This window comes from Oncorhynchus kisutch, linkage group LG22 (genome assembly GCF_002021735.2).
Source record: "Oncorhynchus kisutch isolate 150728-3 linkage group LG22, Okis_V2, whole genome shotgun sequence".
Classification (NCBI taxonomy): domain Eukaryota; kingdom Metazoa; phylum Chordata; class Actinopteri; order Salmoniformes; family Salmonidae; genus Oncorhynchus; species Oncorhynchus kisutch.
Genome location: NC_034195.2, coordinates 22,144,432 through 22,159,731, shown reverse-complemented (window position 1 = coordinate 22,159,731; position 15,300 = coordinate 22,144,432). Strand labels below are relative to the sequence as shown.

The following is a 15,300-nucleotide window of genomic DNA, read 5'->3' as shown; positions in this document are numbered from 1 at the left end:
TCTCTCCCATTTCCTCAGCCAAATATTTGGACAGACGCTCAAACAGAAAGTCTCAACAAACCCAGAGCCAAATCTGATGCTGCAGTGTAAACACACAGCCTAGACTACATCATATGCTGATGCCATGTTATGCACTCATCTAGGCCATCATATCACAGTTCCAGTACTTGTATGGCTGGGTATAACCTAAATGTAGGCCTAACCTCTTTTGAACAGAAAGCCAACAGTTGTTTGTTGCTTCTTGTGTGTGGCGAAAATTTCGGTATAGGAGTTTCCCAACCTGAACATTTGCGCTTTCATACAAAGCTAGTAAATAAGGATTGTTACCCCAGAATGTTTAAAAATAGGTGTGGGGGGCTCTCGAGTGGTGCAGTGGTCTAAGGTCCTGCATCGCAGTGCTAGCTGTGTCCCTAGAGATCCTGGTTCGAGTCCAGGCTGTCGCAGCCAGCCTCGACCAGGAGACCCATGGGGCGGTACACAATTGGCCCAGCATCATCCGGGTTAGGGGAGGGTTTGGGCGGCCGGGATGTCCTTGTCCCATTGCGCTCTAGCGACTCCTGTGGCGGGCCGGGCACATGCACGCTGACATGGTTGCCAGGTGTTCAGTGTTCCTCCGACACATTGGTGCAGCTGGCTTCCGGGTTAAGCGGGCATTGTGTCAAGAAGCAGTGCGGCTTGACTGGGTCGTGTTTCGCAGGACGCACAATGCTCAACCTTTATTTTATTTTGCGTGCAGGGTTCAACATTAACACGATGGCAAGTGGATCTTGTCAGTCACTGGCTCGACAGGGCCACTAATTTTACAGAGCATTTTTGCATTCCAGTTCAACATTTACTGTTCATTCGGAACATATTCAGACCCTTTGACTTTTACCAGTTTGTTACTTTACAGCATTATTCTAAAATTGATTAAAAACAAATCCTCAATCTACAACACAATAGTGAAGGACTCTCAGACCATGAGAAACAAGATTCTCTGGTCTGATGAAACCAAGATCAAACTCTTTGGCCTGAATGTCAAGCGTCGCGTCTGGAGAAAACCTGGCACCATCCCTACGGTGAAGCATGGTGGTGGCAGCATCACGCCGTGGGGATGTTTTCAGCGGCAGGGACTGGGAGACTAGTCAGGATCAAGGGAAAGATGAACGGAGCATTGATGAAAACCTGCTCCAGAGTGCTCAGGACCTCAGACTGGGGGCGAGGTTCAACTTCCAACAGGACAACGACCATAAGCACACAGCCTAGACAGCGCAGGAGTGGCTTCGGGACAAGTCTCTGAGTGGCCCAGACAGAGCCTGGACATGAACCCGATCTAACGTTTTTGGAGGTACCTTAAAATAGCTGTGCAGCAACGCTGCCCATTCAAGCTTGATAGGATCTGCAGAGAAGAATGGGAAAAACTTCCCAAATACAGGTGTGCCAAACTTGTAGCGTCATACCCAAGAAGACTCGAGGCTGTAATCACTGCCAAAGGTGCTTCAACAAAGTACCGAGTAAGGGTCTGAATACTTATGTATATGTAAAATGTATTTTGCAAAAATTGGTTGGGATATTTCAAGAAAGCTTTTGCTAAATGTTTTGACATGATTTATAGGGCCGGGACGATACCCTTATCAGGATACTCGTTAGTGTTATGTCAAAGAAACAAAACAGATTTAATTTCTTTAGGAAAACAGCCCTAATGTTGGAAACAAACATCATTGTTATCATCCAGAGTCCAGTTTATTCATTTTCCAAGCACACAATATTTTACATACAGCAGGTTTTGAATGTTTTTGTTTTTGCCATACTGGTATCGTCCCGGCCCTAATGATTTATACATATCGGCTGACGAAGACTGTACTTTTGAATCCCCCTCTGCTTGTTAAGTTGTATACACTAGTGACCTGTCTGTATCCACCTGACTGGTGTAAATATGCTTCTCTGCTAAAATCTGGGTAAAAGATTGAAAGGAGCGTGAGTCTTATTCAGTACTTGCTTTTCTGTACTTGCGTAGCCATGGTAGCCATTATTTTGGCTACCATGGCTACGCCCCCATAGGATGACAATGCTCCCATCCACAGGGCATGAGTGGTCACTGAATAGTTTGATGAGCATGTAAACAATGTAAGCCATATGCCATCTCTGTCACCAGATCACAACCCAATTGAACACTTATTGAAGATTCTGGAGCGGCGCCTAAGACAGCGGTTTCCATCAACCAAACACCAAATTCTGGTATTTCTCGTGGAAGAATGGTCTCGCATCCCTCCAATAGAGTTCCATACACTTGGAGAATCTAAGCCAAGGTGCATTGAATTTGTTATGGCTCGTGTTTGCCCAACGCCTTATTAAGACACTATGTTTGTGTTTCCATTATTTTGTCCGTTTCAAATAAAATGTTTTTGGTCGCGTACACATTTTGCAGATGTTATCAGGACGAGCAATGTCTGAGCCCGGAAAATAAATATATATGTATATGATTGTGTGTATAGACTGTATGGACAATTATATGAATTGAAAAGTGTGTCCAGCAGTAGTTATATAGGATGAGCCTTGACTACAGATAACAACATCTGCCCATGGACATCTGCCCATGGACATAAGGAAGTGGATGGCTGCAAACTTTCTACTATTAAACTCGGACAAAACAGAGATGCTTGTTCTAGGTCCCAAGAAACAAAGAGATCTTCTGTTGAATCTGACAATTAATCTTAATGGTTGTACAGTCGTCTCAAATAAAACTGTGAAGGACCTCGGCGTTACTCTGGACCCTGATCTCTCTTTTGAAGAACATATCAAGACCATTTCAAGGACAGCTTTTTTCCATCTACGTAACATTGCAAAAATCAGAAACTTTCTGTCCAAAAATGATGCAGAAAAATTAATCCATGCTTTTGTCACTTCTAGGTTAGACTACAGCAATGCTCTATTTTCCGGCTACCCGGATAAAGCACTAAATAAACTTCAGTTAGTGCTAAATAAGGCTGCTAGAATCCTGACTAGAACCAAAAAATTTGATCATATTACTCCAGTGCTAGCCTCTCTACACTGGCTTCCTGTCAAGGCAAGGGCTGATTTCAAGGTTTTACTGCTAACCTACAAAGCATTACATGGGCTTGCTCCTACCTATCTCTCTGATTTGGTCCTGCCGTACATACCTACACGTACGGTACGGTCACAAGACGCAGGCCTCCTAATTGTCCCTAGAATTTCTAAGCAAACAGCTGGAGGCAGGGCTTTCTCCTATAGAGCTCCATTTTTATGGAACGGTCTGCCTACCCATGTCAGAGACGCAAACTCGGTCTCAACCTTTAAGTCTTTACTGAAGACTCATCTCTTCAGTGGGTCATATGATTGAGTGTAGTCTGGCCCAGGAGTGGGAAGGTGAACGGAAAGGCTCTGGAGCAACGAACCGCCCTTGCTGTCTCTGCCTGGCCGGTTCCCCTCTTTCCACTGGGATTCTCTGCCTCTAACCCTATTACAGGGGCTGAGTCACTGGCTTGCTGGGGCTCTCTCATGCCGTCCCTGGAGGGGGTGCGTCACCTGAGTGGGTTGATTCACTGTTGTGGTCATCCTGTCTGGGTTGGCGCCCCCCCCTTGGGTTGTGCCGTGGCGGAGATCTTTGTGGGCTGTACTCAGCCTTGTCTCAGGATGGTAAGTTGGTGGTTGAAGATATACCTCTAGTGGTGTGGGGGCTGTGCTTTGGCAAATTGGGTGGGGTTATATCCTTCCTGTTTGGTTGAAGATATCCCTCTAGTGGTGTGGGGGCTGTGCTTTGGCAAAGTGGGTGGGGTTATATCCTTCCTGTTTGGCCCTGTCCGGGGGTGTCCTCGGATGGGGCCACAGTGTCTCCTGACCCCTCCTGTCTCAGCCTCCAGTATTTATGCTGCAGTAGTTTATGTGTCGGGGGGCTGGGGTCAGTTTGTTATATCTGGAGTACTTCTCCTGTCCTATTCGGTGTCCTGTGTGAATCTAAGTGTGCGTTCTCTAATTCTCTCCTTCTCTCTTTCTTTCTCTCTCTCGGAGGACCTGAGCCCTAGGACCATGCCCCAGGACTACCTGACATGATGACTCCTTGCTGTCCCCAGTCCACCTGGCCATGCTGCTGTTCCAGTTTCAACTGACCTGAGCCCTAGGACCATGCCCCAGGACTACCTGACATGATGACTCCTTGCTGTCCCCAGTCCACCTGGCCATGCTGCTGCTCCAGTTTCAACTTCCACCTGACTGTGCTGCTGCTCCAGTTTCAACTGTTCTGCCTTATTATTATTCAACCATGCTGGTCATTTATGAACATTTGAACATCTTGGCCATGTTCTGTTATAATCTCCACCCGGCACAGCCAGAAGAGGACTGGCCACCCCACATAGCCTGGTTCCTCTCTAGGTTTCTTCCTAGGGAGTTTTTCCTAGCCACTGTGCTTCTACACCTGCATTGCTTGCAGTTTGGGGTTTTAGGCTGGGTTTCTGTACAGCACTTTGAGATATCAGCTGATGTACGAAGGGCTATATAAATACATTTGATTTGATTTGAACTAATCTGTCTGTAAACAATTGTTGGAAATTTTACTTGTGTCATGCACAAAGTAGACGCCCTAACCGACTTGCCAAAACTATAGTTTGTTAACAAGAAATGTGTGGAGTGGTTGAAAAACGAGATTTAATGACTCCAACCTAAGAGTATGTAAACTTCCGACTTCAACTGTATGTATGCATGCATATCATATATATGGGGCAAATCAGCAATTAGGATTTGTTATCTGTAATAGTCATGATAAATTAGGTATTGTTGCGATCTCTTGGCATATTGATAAATACAGTGCAAAAATGTAAAATGCCCATCCCTAGTTTCAAGGATTGAGGCTTTAAACTATGGGTTGGGACCCAGCATGTGATAGATGGGTCACGAGTTTTGAGAATATATCTATAAATCACACATCATTTCCTTTTCATTTAAGTCATTGGAGGACTATTTGAGTCATGGGAGAATAGTCCATTTGTCATTTGGGTCTCAAGCCGAAATAGTTTAAGAACCCCTGGTCTAGTGCAGAGTTTCCCAAACTTGGTCATTTCCCCCCGGTTCAAGTGTTTGGTTTTTGCCTGAGCACTACACAGCGGGTTTAAATAACCAAAGCGTGATGATGAGTTGGTTATTAGAATCCGCTGTGTATTGCTAGGGAAAAAAACAAAAACGTGCACGGGGGGGGGTCCAGGACCGAATTTGGGAACCCCTGGTCTAGAGGACATGCTACCTGTAATAAAGGACATGCTACTCACTTGGGGGGCATGTTGGTATCGATGGGGGACCTGGGGGGACCTTTAGGCTGCTTGTCCTCCCCCTCCTTCTTCTCCCGAGGTTCACGTGGAGGCCGCTCCCTGACGGGCCTCTCCTTCTCATCACGCTTCATGCGATCCCTCTCCCACTCCTCCTTTCTGCGCATTCTCTCCTTCTCTCGCTCCCTCTCTCTTTCCCTCTCGCGTTCTCTCTGCCGGCGTTCTCGCTCGCGGTGGTCCCGCTCACGGTCACGATGGCGCTCTCGCGGGTCCCGCTCACGTTCACGCTCCTAACATTCATACAGGTGGGTTTGTAAACACACTGCCATAGACCTCCAGCCAGGCTCAACCTGCTTTACGCTTCCAACGGCGCATTCAAGATTCTCTTTAACCAAAAGACTTACAAGTAAAATGCAAATCCGACAAAGTTAATATTGATTGTGCATTTGTGTTTAAAGTTGTGTAGTCCTTGGGTGGTGGATGTCGATCTGAGTGTACTTACACTGTAGTGGTAGGGCAGAGGGGTCTCTGTGTACTGCACTCTGAAGTTCTCATACTGTCCCCCTCTCCAGAAGGCCTCCATCTCATAGTCATAGTATGGATCAGCATAAGGGTCATTACTGAAATGACATCACAAACGAGGACAAATCGTACAAAATAGATAAATAGCTGTGCAGCTATATACACCATCTATATAATTTAGGGTTCATTTTATTTGTATATTTGAACAAACCCATAATTAGACATGTGAATCATAAGGCCTAGTGGAGTGGGCTGATCATTATAACTGACCAGCTGGATTCTCACAGCAGAGCAGGAGCTGATAATCAAGCAGGGAAACGTAGAGATAAGAGATGCATGAAAAGAGGACGTTACTACCGCCCCCTACATTGTACTTACGGATAGACTGGGTCTCTGAACTCCAAGTCACTACGGGGGAAGAAAAGGCCAAAAACAGTTTAAACAGAGACTTCTTGAAAACATCCACCATGGCAAGATATTTTCTCTCTTTTGAACCATAGCTCCTGAGCTTACCCCGGGTCTCTGATTTCTCTGGTGATGCGGTAGCTGCGTTCCCTAAAGAAATCATTCTCCTTGTCAAAGTCTCGCTCATCCTCTCCAATGGTCACGTTAAAGCGCTTCTCCTCAAAGTCTGGCTCCTGCTCTTTGCGTATGGTAGCTTTTTTCAACACCTAGGGGAATAGGGCAATTTTTACACGAGGAAAGTCTGGGATTTCACCATAACCTGCTGACTGAACAAACCCATAGAGGCTAAACACACATGGACACTTGTATTATTATAAAGACGCTTCACGAGCCAAATGTAGCAGGGTGACCCTCTCAGAAAACATGTCAATTAAAAAAATCAACATACTCAATATCAGCTGGTGCTGAAAAATAACCTGTACAGAAGAGGAGTACATATATGCTTGTAAGAGCTGAGAGGGTGTTGTACCTCTTTGGCATGTCTCAGACCCCTCTCCCAGGCACTCTCCACAGGAGGCTCCACTGGAGGAGGGGGTGGAGGGAGCTCCTCAACAGCAGGTCCACCCTGAGACAGGGAAACAGATGTAAACACAATACATTTACCCAATGCAGAAACACACACACACTCTTCAGGTCCAAATACAGCAGGCCAGAGGTGGTGCATACCCAGGGGTTGCTTCCAGGAATGAGAGGGTGGGGTGCTCCAGGTGGTGCCCCGTTGGGAGAGAAGGGGTCTGGCTTGGAGATGAGAGAGTAGTTGCCCTTGTCGTTGACCCCTGGATGGATGAACCTACAATTCATACTCCATGTGCAGTTACCTGGAAAAGAAAAACAGAGCTGTATCATTTTGAAAACAGACACATGGGAATTGGAAAAAGCATATTTTCATTGAATTCAAATACTTTGAAGTAAATGGTGTTTGGGTGTAAATTGACATCCATCATCGCTGTATGTGGCTTAGCTCCTAATAATATTCCATTACCACATTATCTTCATTTAAGTTATGAAGTACAATGCTTCCCCCTGCTGTCTGAAACAAGTGTCTTCAATATCACTGCTTCAAAAGGACCGTTACATTGAAGAAGAGAAACGCTACACAGGCCACAGAAGCAGAACATCAGTGAAGCAACAACACGCAAGGCTTGTGTTGCTGATCAAGTGGTTCACGTTTTTACCTTCGGTTTAACCTTCATGATTACGTCTCTGGTGTAGAATGGAATGCTCAAGTTGCACACGCAATGTTTGCACAGTGTAGTTTCGTCAAAAGACAGGTGTTGTACACGCGAGTGGTGCACAGGAGAGTACGTTGAGGTACCTTTCATGAAGAACCTGCAGACGGGCCTGGGTCTGACCTTCCTGTCCATGGGGTCCTTCACCTCTCCCTCCTCCAGGTCATCATCCTGCACAAATGGAACAGCTAAATATCAACTCACTTCCCCACGTGCATCCGTGAAGTAACCTTATGACTCTAGGTCAGTGGGACAGGGTGCAAGGCAGGTTATTTGTATTGCCACATGGTTCTGACTCTGGCTATGGCGGTCATTAAATGTTGTCAGATGGTAACTGTCATGCAAACGACTGCTGATCTCACTGTAATTTGCCTTTAAATTAACACGTTCAGCATCTTCAGGCCTTCACACATACAAGCCGCTGATGGGCGCCTTTGGAAAGTCTTCCCTTTAAAAAGTCAATCATTTTTTGCAACTTTAGCTGTGACTAATACAAACCTTAGAATGTCTTAGAAATCAAAACATATAAGGGCTGCATGATGCGAGTATATTGATGATTTGAGAAAGTCACAACAAAAAGCTTGTGCTCTGTTCCTTGCCTCAGGCTGCACACGCTGTTCTCTCAATCAAGTGATCACATTCGCACCCATCAGATTATTCTCAATATAATCTTGTCTTTAATAATATGTGGAATTAGTTTCGATTTAAAATGGGCCATTATCAAATGTGCAGAACTGGGGCAAGGGAAAAAAGACGTTATCCGTATGCACTCGAATAGCGACTGGAGGCTGCTTTTTTACCATAGCTCCTTTTTTCATCGTGCCGGGTAGGAGACTCTGGTTTTACAGCGGAGCAATGTGCTTCATTTAGCAGCTGAGAAATAAATATAGTTGCAGTAGAAAGCTGGAATCCTCTTTTAAGTGGCAATCATCAAAACTCTGCGTTCCACACAGGATTGTATCAGTGGAGGCTGCTGAGGGGAGGACGGCTCATAATAATGGCTGGAACGGAGCAAATGGAATGGCATCAAACACCTGGAAACCATGAGTTTGATATATTTGACACCGTTCCACTGATTCAGCTCCAGTCATTACCACGAACCCGTCCTCCCCAATTAAGGTGCCACCAGCCTCCTGTGGATTGCATATAGAAATGTTTGGGCTGTTTGAGGAGCTGGTGATATTCAAGGGGTCTCCAACCCTCTTCCTGCAGCTACACAGTGCTTCGTTTGGGAAAGCAACCAAGTGAAATCTGTTCAGGAACACCGATAGTAACATGTTTACACAATGAAACATATTTCTCTCTATGCGCTCACAAAAAGGAATGAAGGAGAGCAAGAGAGGAGATGGAAACACATGGTGGTGAGGCTAATCAAATAAATCAAATACTAATTCACTGTAATTGTAGGCTAACCAGCCTACTCTGTAGCCGCCCTGCACAATCAATGAACCAACAGCATCACCTAGGCCTGTAGGTTCTCTCCCAGACTCATGGATAGTAATGTTGGAGCGTAGCATAAGGTAAACCGTCCATCCAGTATGTATAATAATTCAGTCCACACTCAAAGGCAAATACTAGGATTGATTTAGTTTTGGATTATAGGCTAGACCAATTACGTACCAAAGAATATGTGGTAGGCTATTAGGCTATGTATTGTATAACGGCACAATCATTACATTAATTCAGACTTTTTTCCCAGGCGTGATCATATATAGGCGTATGCATAAGCTCTAATATGCCTATAGGCGTACTACATGCCACGTCAATTGCTTTTAATGAATCATCCCCTTAGAAAGTGCTGTCCATTTCCTTGTTTGGCTTTAAAACAAGATCCACAACGAACACGTTTTTCACTTAGTTTCAACTGGTTTTGAACTTATTTTTTCAAGTTGATCGATCACAGTGAATTTTTAAAGCACAATACTGTTTTGATGATGAGTGTTTGATGTGATTTTCCAGTGTATTTGCATTGATGTCCGAGTGGTTAGAGCAGGGTTCCTCAAATTCGGTCGTCGGGACCCCAAGGGGTGCACGTTTTGGTTTTTGCCCAAACACTACCCAGCTGATTCAAATAATCAACTAATCCTCAAGCTTTGATCATTTGAATCAGTTGTGTAGTGTTTGGGCAAAAAACGAAATTCCAGAGGACAGAGTTTGGGAAACGCTGGATTAGAGGGACAGTAGTGCACTACGTATCAAGTCATTAGCGGCCTGACGGTCGTTTAGTGGCCTGACGGTCGTTAGCGAGTTGTGTAGTCCCAACGCATCAGTGCCATTCATGTACAGAGTGCATAGGAGATTACCGTGACTCAACGGTCACGTGGAATTTGACTGTGGTCAATACACATACATGCCTGTTGGTGTGACGGTAATATGGTCACTGCAACAGCCCCAGTTCTGACATTGCAGTTCTGTACTTGATCTGTTCTCCTGTTTTGCTTCCTTCCCATATGTCAGTGTGAGTAGTCCTGCATACTCAAAGAAATCAGTTTCTTGATTAAAAGTATAATGCAGATTGAAGAGAGCATATAAATCACATTACTTACATCTATTTCTCCCTCATCAATCTCTCCATCATCCTCGTCCTTTTTGTCACGAAAGGAATCTCTCCTTCCTCTGTCCTGAGCCCTGGACTCTTCAGGCTTCTTAGGTGGACCGTCTTTCGGGGATGGAGGAAGGATTGGTATCTTCTCTTTCTTTTTGACGCTCTTGTCCTCTTTCTCATCCACTTCTCTGGGTCCTTTCTCCACCTCGTCATCTTCTTCAGGCGCTAGAACATTGGGCTCCTCAGGAACCTCCTCGTCATAGTCCAGCTCATGCTCATCAAGCTCTCTGGACACAGACGACAACTCCTCCTTCATCTGATTCACCACCACCCTCCTCCTCCTCAGTCTCTCTTCCTCCTCTTCATCATCTACTTCTGCTGTCTCCACTGGCAGCTTCACAGATGGTTCCCCACTCTCATCTTCCTTCTCATGGCTGGACATCTCCTCAGCTAAAGGGGATGACCTCTCCTGCTCTGGCTCAGAATCAGGGGACTTAGGAGTTTGGCTGATCCGGTCCTCCTCCTCATCTGATTGGCTTTCCTGTCGCTCCTGTCCCATCATCACCATCCCCACTGACTCCTCCTGCTCCTGTTCTAGAATAGTATGCCTATCCCTTCCACCTTCCCCATCAGCTTCATCATCCTCTGGGTCAGATATACGCTCCTGAACTACCCCCCCATCTTCGTCATCATCCAGCTCAGAGTCCCCACCCTCACCACCCTCTTCGTCTAAACCACCGTTGTCTTCATCATTCAGCAGCTCACTGTCAGAGAGCAGCCTGTCCTCCTCGGGGGATGCCAGGAACTCACTGTCAGAAATTCCCCTCTCTTCCTCTGGGGACTGGGGTGATTGGTTGGGGCTTTCAGGAGACTGGGTGGGACTCTCAGGGGTGTCCATTGGAGAATGATCCACTAAAACAGAAGAAAGAATTTACTTATAGAATTGTCTGTCAATAAAATAGATACATTTGGTTTAATACACAAAGACAACGTCTCTAGGCAATATACAGATAACTGCCAAAATAAACTGAAAGCGTGAACCACCGCATTTAAACACAGCAAGGTGACTGGGAAAATGGTTGAGTACAAACAGTCATGCCCTTCGTAAGGCAATCAAGTGGAGTCGCAATTCAACGGCTCAGATACGAGACATTTGTGGCAAGGACTCCAGACAATCACAGATTATAAAGGGAAACCAGCCACGTCGTGGACGCCAACGTCTTTCTCCCAGACAACCTAAACACCTTCTTTGTCTGCTTCGAGGAAAACACAGTGACGCCAACACGGGCCACCAACGCTCCCGTGGACTGTGAGCTCTCGTTCTCCGTGGCCGACATGAGTAAAACATTTAAGCGTGTTAACCCTCGCAAGGCTGCCGGCTCAGACGGCATCCCTAGCCGCGTCAGAGCATGCGCAGACCAGCTGGCTGGAGTGTTTACGGACATATTCAATCCCGATCCAAGTCTGTTGTCTGCACTTGCTTTAAGATGTCCACCATTGTTCCTGTTCCCAAGAAAGCAAAATAACTGAAGTAAATGACTATCGCTCCCCGTAGCACTCACTTCTGTCATCATGAAGTGCTTTGAGAGGCTAGTTAAGAATCATATCACCTCCACCTTACGACACCCTAGACCCACTGGAATTTGCATACCGCCCCAACAGATCTACAGATAACGCAATCATCATCACACTGCACCCTGCCCTATCCCATCTGGACAAGCGGAATACCTATGTAAGAATGCTGTTCATAGACTACAGCTCAGTCTTCAACACCATGTTACCCTAACAAACTCATCATCAAGCTTGGGGCCCTGGGTCTCAACCACACCCTGTGCAACTGGGCGCTGTACTTCCTGACAGGCCACCAAGTGGTGAAGGTAGGAAACAACATCTCCACTCTACTGATCTTCACCACAGGGTCCGCACAAGGGTGTGTGCTCAGCTCCCTCCTGTACTCCCTGTTCACCCATGACTGCGTGGCCATGCACGCCTCCAACTCAATCATCAAAGTTTGCAGACAATAATAGTGGTATGCCTGATTACCAACGACGACGAGACAGCCTACAGGGAGATGGTGAGGGCCCTGGCAGAGTGGTGCCAGGAAAATAACCTCTCCCTCAACGTCAACAAAACAAAAGAGCTGATCATGGATTTCAGGACAGAAGAGGGAGCATGCCCCCAACCACATCGATGAGCCGAAGTGCATGAATTGAAAAGCTTAAAGTTCCTCGACATACACGTCACTGACAATCTGAAATGGTCCACCCAAACAGACAGTGTGGGTAAAGAAGGCACAACAGCACCTCATCAACCTCAGGAGGCTGAATAAATTCAGCATGGCCCCTAAAACCATCAAACTTGCGCCACTGAGGGCATTCTGTCGGGCTTTATCACATGGTCTGCACAACGCATCACCGGGGGAACATTGCTCTCCAGGACATCTACAGCACCCGGTGTCACAGGAAGTCCAAGAAGATCAAGGACTTGAGCCACCCGAGCCACAGCCCGTTTACCTCGGTACCATGCAGAAGGCCAGTACAGGTGCATCAAAGCTGGGATCGAGAGGATGAAAAGCAACTTAATCTCAAGGCCATTGGACTGTTAAATAGTCACCACTAGCCAGCCTCCACTCAGTACCCTGCCCTGAACTTTAGTCACTGTCACTAGCCAGCTAGCACCCAGTTACTCTACCATGCACCTTAGAGGCTGCTGCCCTATGTACATCGTAATGGAATACTGGTCACTTTAATAATGTTTACACACTGTTTTAAGTATGTACTGTATTCTAGTCAAGGCCTATCCTATACAGTGCATTCGGAAAGTATTCAGACCTCTTTGACTTTTCCCATTTTGTTACCTTATGGCCTTATTCTAAAATGGATTAAATCTTTTTCCCCCCTCATCAATCTACACACAATACCCCATATTGACAAAGCAAAAATGGGTTTTTAGACATTTTGCAAAATTATTACAAATAAACTGAAATATCACATTTAAATAAGCATTCAGACTCTTTACTCAGTACCATGTTGAAGCACCTTTGGCAGCGATTACAGCATTGAGTCTTATTGGGTATGACACAAGCTTGGCACACCTGTATTTGGGGAGTTTCTCCCATTCTTCTCTGCAGATCCTCTCAAGCTCTGTCAGGTTGGATGAGAGTTGCTGCACAGCTATTTTCAGGTCTCTTCAGAAACGTTAGATTGGGTTCATGTCCAGGCTCTGTCTGGGCCACTCAGAGACTTGCCCCGAAGTCACTCCTGCATTGTCCAGGCTGTGTTTTTCGGGTCGTTGTCCTGTTGGAAGGTGAACCTTAGCCCCAGTCTGAGCGCTCTGGAGCTTTAATTCACTCAATTCATATTTTCCTCGATCCTGACTAGTCTCCCAGTCCCTGCCGCTGAAAAAGATCCTCAAAGCATGATGCTGCCACCACCACCATGCTTCACCGTAGGGATGGTGACCGGTGTCCTCCAGATGTGATGCTTGGCACTCTAAGCGGGCTGTCATGTAACGTTTACTGAGGAGTGGCATCTGTTTGGCGACTCTACCATAAAGGCCTGATTGGTGGAGTGCTGCAGAGATGGTTGTCCTTCTGGTAGGTTCTCCCATCTCCACAGAGGAACTCTAGAGCTCTGTCAGCGTGACCATCGGGTGCTTGGTCACCTCCCTGAGCAAGGCCCTTCTCCCCCGGTTGCTCAGTTTGGCCAGCTCTAGGAAGAGTCTTGGTGGTTCCAAACTTCTTCCATTGAAGAATGATGGAGTCCACTGTGTTCTTTGAGACCTTCAATGCTGCAGACATTTTTTGCTACCCTTCCCCAGATCTGTGCCTCAATACAATCATGTCTCAGAGCTCTACAGACAATTCCTTCAACCTCGTGGCTTGGTTTTGCTCTGACATGCACTGTCAACCTGTATATAGACAGGTGTGTGCCTTTCCAAATCATGTCCAATGAATTGAAATACCCTGATGAAAACAGCTTGTCTGTCGAAACATTAGATATTAGGTTATTTAATTATAGCATCTGAGCTCCTAGGGTGTGCAGCTCTCCTTTTCTTTTTCAATTAATTGAATTCACCACAGTTGGCCGCCAATCAAGTTGTAGAAACATCTCAAGGACAGGATGCACCCGAGTCTTATAGCAAAGGATCTGAATACTTATGTAAATAAATGAGCAAACATTTCTAATAATCTGTTTTCACTTCGTCATTGTGTGTAGATTGATGAGAATTTGTATTTATGTCAATCCTTTTTGGAATAAGGCTGAAAGGTATCAAAATGTGGAAAAAGGCAAGGGGTCTGAATACATTCCCGAATGCACTGTATAAATACTGCTGTACATATACCACTCTTCAGATATACTACATATTATATTCATATACTGTCCATAATGTCTATACTTCTTACCACACATACAGTTGAAGTCGGAAGTTTACATACACTTATGTTGGAGTCATTAAAACTCATTTTTCAACCACTGCACACATTTCTTGTTAACAAACCAAAGTTTTGGCAAGTCGTTTAGTACATCTACTTTGTGTATGACAAGTCATTTTTCCAACAATTGTTTACACACAGATGATTTCACTTATAATTCACTGTATCACAATTCCAGTGGGTTAGAAGTTTACATACACTAAGTTGACTGTGCCAATAAACAGCTTGGAAAATTCCAGAAAAGGATGTCATGGCTTTAGAAGCTTCTGATAGACTAATTGACATAATTTGAGTCAATTGGAGGTGTACCTGTGGATGCATTTCAAGGCCTTCCTTCAAACTAAGTGCCTCTTTGCTTGACATCATGGGAAAATCAAAAGAAATCAGCCAAGAGCCCAGGAAAAAAGTTTGAGACCTCCACAAGTCTGGTTCATCCTTGGGAGCAATTTCCAAATGCATGAAGGTACCATGTTCATCTGTACAAACAATAGTACGCAAGTATGAACACCATGGACTCACGCAGACATCATACTGCTCAGGAAGGAGATGCGTTCTGTCTCCTAGAGATGAACGTACTTTGGTGCGAAACGTGCTAATCAATCCCAGAACTGAAAAGGACCTTGTGAAGATGCTGGAGGAAGCAGGTACAAAAGTATATATATCCACAGTAAAACAAGTCCTATATCGACATAACCTGAAAGGCCGCTCAGCAAGGAAGACGCCACTGCTCCAAAACCGCCATAAAGACAGACTACGGTTTGCAACTGCACATGGGGACAAAGATCGTACTTTTTGGAGAAATGTCCTCTGATGAAACAAAAATAGAACTGTTTGGCCATAATGACCATC

General features: G+C 45.5%; 1 protein-coding gene across 4 annotated transcripts in view; it reads right to left on the bottom strand.

The window, feature by feature from the left end:
* The window catches only part of LOC109866925 (zinc finger CCCH domain-containing protein 18), a 37,317-nt gene that overhangs the window by 17,823 nt on the left and 4,194 nt on the right, over positions 1 to 15,300 (bottom strand). For all 4 annotated transcript variants that reach the window (XM_031801759.1, XM_031801760.1, XM_031801761.1 and 1 more), the window contains exons 2-9: positions 10,018 to 10,928; positions 7,558 to 7,642; positions 6,909 to 7,060; positions 6,712 to 6,807; positions 6,291 to 6,448; positions 6,156 to 6,185; positions 5,758 to 5,875; positions 5,259 to 5,545 (exon numbers count right to left, since the gene is read on the bottom strand). In XM_031801759.1, the coding sequence (XP_031657619.1) occupies positions 5,259 to 5,545; positions 5,758 to 5,875; positions 6,156 to 6,185; positions 6,291 to 6,448; positions 6,712 to 6,807; positions 6,909 to 7,060; positions 7,558 to 7,642; positions 10,018 to 10,914 (1,823 nt within the window). In that variant the 5' untranslated portion in view covers positions 10,915 to 10,928. The remainder of the gene's footprint in view (positions 1 to 5,258; positions 5,546 to 5,757; positions 5,876 to 6,155; positions 6,186 to 6,290; positions 6,449 to 6,711; positions 6,808 to 6,908; positions 7,061 to 7,557; positions 7,643 to 10,017; positions 10,929 to 15,300) is intronic.